At 43.7% G+C, this 3,619-nt stretch overlaps 1 protein-coding gene across 1 annotated transcript; it reads left to right on the top strand.

Moving 5' to 3' along the window:
* Positions 1-60: 60 nt before the first annotated feature.
* On the top strand, positions 61-3,252 carry LOC129841460 (zinc finger protein 623-like). The gene is made up of 3 exons (XM_055909732.1): positions 61-533; positions 947-1,077; positions 1,253-3,252. The coding sequence occupies exons 1-3, from the start codon at positions 278-280 to the stop codon at positions 2,522-2,524; spliced, it is 1,659 nt and encodes a 552-aa protein (XP_055765707.1). The 5' UTR covers positions 61-277; the 3' UTR covers positions 2,525-3,252.
* Positions 3,253-3,619: the final 367 nt, after the last annotated feature.

The following is a 3,619-nucleotide window of genomic DNA, read 5'->3' as shown; positions in this document are numbered from 1 at the left end:
CAGCGCGCATTCCCTTCATTTAGCCACACCCTTCTATGACGCCTACCAATAACATAATTTCTCTTCAGCGTAAACGGAAGTAAATTACGAAGAGCAACTTTAACGTTAGCGTGTTTATCGTTGCTATTTAGACGTTTATTAACACCATGGCACTTAAAATTACTAATTTAACGGCACAATCACATCCTTACCATATGTAATCTTTAATACATGTTAGAGACAGGACTTTGTGATAGATATATAGTTAACGCTAGCTAGCTGCTAACGTTAGCTAACAATGACTAACGGTATGGTTTTCCACACGCAAATAGCCTCCATCATGGAGGTGCTAGCGAATGCAGCCGTAGCAGAGATCTGTAAACTCGTAGACGACGACTATGCAGTGTTTCGTTTGGAAATAACTCAAAGCCAGAAAGAAAACAGGGCATTGCGGAGGAAACTACAGCTATTTGAACTGAAGATGGCACGGGACCGCGTCCTAGCCAGTCGTCCCAGTATCAAGATCCTCGACCGGTACAGAGGAATGGCAAGAGGTATATTCTGCAGAAGGCGGAGGCTACGCGGCCTGTCGGTTCATATATAGATAGCTCAGTGCCTGTCCCCCCCCTTCTGCACGTGTTCAGATGTGTTACCCAGAATTGTATCTTGGTCAGTTTTTGGATAGTATGCAATAATTCCCCTGATTACTTAGCTATCTTGCACAAAGACACAATATCATATTCTAACCATATTCTATTTACTTAATTTCCTATTTTTTACTCAGTAAAAAACTATGTGATACATGGAACATAATACAATACAGAGAAATAAATAGCATATCAAGAAGTTATGAGAAATGTTACCTTAAATAATTTCCAATTCTAGACAGTGTCAATAGGGTACAATATACAGTTGAGCATTGACAGTGCCTAACTTAACCCCATCTTTCCCCCAATCTCACTCTCAGGTGAAGGACATCTCACTGGAGGCCACAGGAGCTTTGTGAAGCCAGCGGGACACAATACATGGGAAGATGACCAACCAATCACTGTTGATGAGGGGAGTGGAACCTCAACCCAGCATGTTATCATGATAGAGGTTAGTGTAATAGTGTTGCATAAAAAATGCTACTTTGTAAATCCATAGCCTGTTTATTTCAGCAAGGCTTTCTTCAGCTATTGACTTGCGTACATGCACATTTACCATAGGGGAGCTTGTTTGACTTCCCTACGACATTGTTATCCAATTTAGGTAATAACCTCTCTTGTGTCAGTCTATAGATGCAGAGACTGCAGGCCCTGGAGTCAAGCAGGAGAGGTCTGAAGGAGAGGACCCACGGCACAGTAGAAACATCCAGACTGGAGCGGCTGGAGTGCCCCCTGTAGCCACAGAGGACCCCACCACCACCACAGTGCAGCCCAGGACCCAACGCAGCATCACGGAGGTCAGAGACAGACACAAGTCAGAGACAGACACAGAGACTTTAACTGTAATACAAAGCCTTTTACTCACAGAATCTGACCACAGATCAGACCCAGAGAGACTCGGGCTGGGGCCACTGGGCTGTGCTCCTGCTCCTGGCTCAGAGTATTTACTTTACGGTAACCCGAACATGAGGGCTGTTAATTCCCATCTGGACTCAGGTGACATGTTAGAGACTGGCAATGATCCGTCTTGTTCTTACGCTACAGAGATGGACGCTGGCAACATGCGATTGGGTTTAGAGACACACACTGATCTGTCTACAGGGGACTGGAACCGGTACAGTAGTAGTGTATACTCTGAAGGGTGCCTAGATAAGAAAGTGGAGGTTATAGTCGTAGATGAAGTGACTGTGAAAGTGGAGGGTGACCCTCGCACATGGAATGCAGATAGTCACCTAGGAGACAGACACTCACAGGGCAGAGATTTCTTAGATTACAGGGAAAGCTTAGAGACAAGTCAAAATGTTGCGACCCATTCCCCTTTACACGCACTCAAGGATCACGACCCAGTGTCAACGTCGATGGGGCATTCAGATTCACACGGCCGCGTCCTTTTCGATCAGGTATTGAACTCAAACGACAGGCCTAGAGCCCAGGTTCAGGGAGGGGGAGAAATATCAGGTGGTATTAAAGAGAAGCAGTTCCTCTGCACGTTCTGTAACAAAGGCTTCAGCTGCCCCCAGAAGGTGGAGATTCACCAGAGGGTCCACACAGGGGTGAAACCCTATAGCTGTAACCAGTGTCACATGCGCTTCGCCCAGGCTGGCAACCTGAAGAGGCACCAGATGGTCCACACAGGACTGAAACCCTTCAGCTGTCCCCAGTGTCCCATGTGCTTTGCTCAGGCTGGTGACCTGAAGAGGCACCAGAGGGTCCACACAGGGGAAAAACCCTACAGCTGTACCCAGTGTCCCATGCGCTTCGCCCAGGCTGGTCACTTGAAGATGCACCTGAAGGTCCACACTGGAGAGAGGCCGTTCGCCTGTACACACTGCGGGAAGAGGTTCTCAGAGAGAAGCTACCTCAGGATACACCAGCAGAAAAAACATTCCACTCTATAACAGAAAGTAACCATTCCAATCGATAGCTTCTGATGTTTAGATCCTACCCTGCTTTAAAGACAAAGATGAATTTTCATTGATGTCAATCGAAAATAGCCACAGATGCATTTGGAATAGTGAGAGTACCAGATTTCAGTGTTTAATATTCCTGAGTAGAATATTGCATCCAGACATTGTGTGATACACTGTATGATATACTGTATAACCCTAAAAAAGTCTGTTGGATAGTGTTTGTACTGTGTCGGATATAAGATGTTCAAATGCCTGTTTCATTACTTCCATTCAACTACAATTTTTTCCCAAGACACTTTTCATGAGAAAATGTATGCAGTTTATCAAGTTCATGCAGATTTTTAGTTGAGAAGTGTATGTGTGTTTTTCATATGGTTTATTTCAAGACTTCCTCCCGTGATTAAACTTTTCCTGTTGTAAAGTGATATTCCAAGTATAAATACAGTTTGAAATGGTGAAAAAATTGAACAAAAGTATTTTGGACATAACTGCAAACTTCAAGGAGCAAGGTATTCAATGAGTTGGTTTGATGGGAAGTTGTGATGCCATCGGCCTAGTGAACAAAAGAAGAAAGGCCCAACCCACCCACTTGTGCTATGTCCTGGACCACCTATTGAGATGTTCCTTTTATTAAGTAAATCAGGTGTTACGAGGTGAAAAGGAGACTGCAGTGGCATCTTAACACTTGTTTAATAAACATGAAATGGGACTTTTCATTTTAAGACTCATTGAGACTCTCTTTAGTATACATCCCATCTCACCCTATTCTGCATACATACAACAGCGCTTTATAACCAATATACACTTACTAAATAGACCTACACATACCCACACACTAACAAACACCTACTGTACACCTCCAAATAGTTTAGTCAGGTTTGTCGGATGACTTTTGACTTAACATAGCTGACTTATTTTTACCCAAAATATCATAGTTATGCCCACCATGATGGGTTTAACAAAAATGAAGTCATTCTGTAACTACAGTGTAGGACTCAAACGTAGTGATGGGCAAACACTCCATGTTTAAAGTATCTTTATTATCTGTGTGTACGTACCTGAGGGAGTGTATGTCTGTATCAT

The sequence above is a fragment of the Salvelinus fontinalis genome, chromosome 42 (genome assembly GCF_029448725.1).
Source record: "Salvelinus fontinalis isolate EN_2023a chromosome 42, ASM2944872v1, whole genome shotgun sequence".
In the NCBI taxonomy this organism is placed as follows: Eukaryota; Metazoa; Chordata; class Actinopteri; order Salmoniformes; family Salmonidae; genus Salvelinus; species Salvelinus fontinalis.
Note: the sequence above shows the minus strand (reverse complement) of the source record. Positions and strands in the feature narration are given on the sequence as shown.

What these genes read in the sequence shown, in the direction of transcription:
- LOC129841460 (XM_055909732.1), top strand. Translation starts at nt 278, where the DNA reads ATGACTAACGGTATGGTTTTCCACACGCAAATAGCCTCCATCATGGAG. An exon ending in GTACAGAGGAATGGCAAGAG is followed by an intron (nt 534 to 946) that starts GTATATTCTGCA and finishes TCTCACTCTCAG; the next exon opens with GTGAAGGACATCTCACTGGA. An exon ending in AGCATGTTATCATGATAGAG is followed by an intron (nt 1,078 to 1,252) that starts GTTAGTGTAATA and finishes CTCTTGTGTCAG; the next exon opens with TCTATAGATGCAGAGACTGC.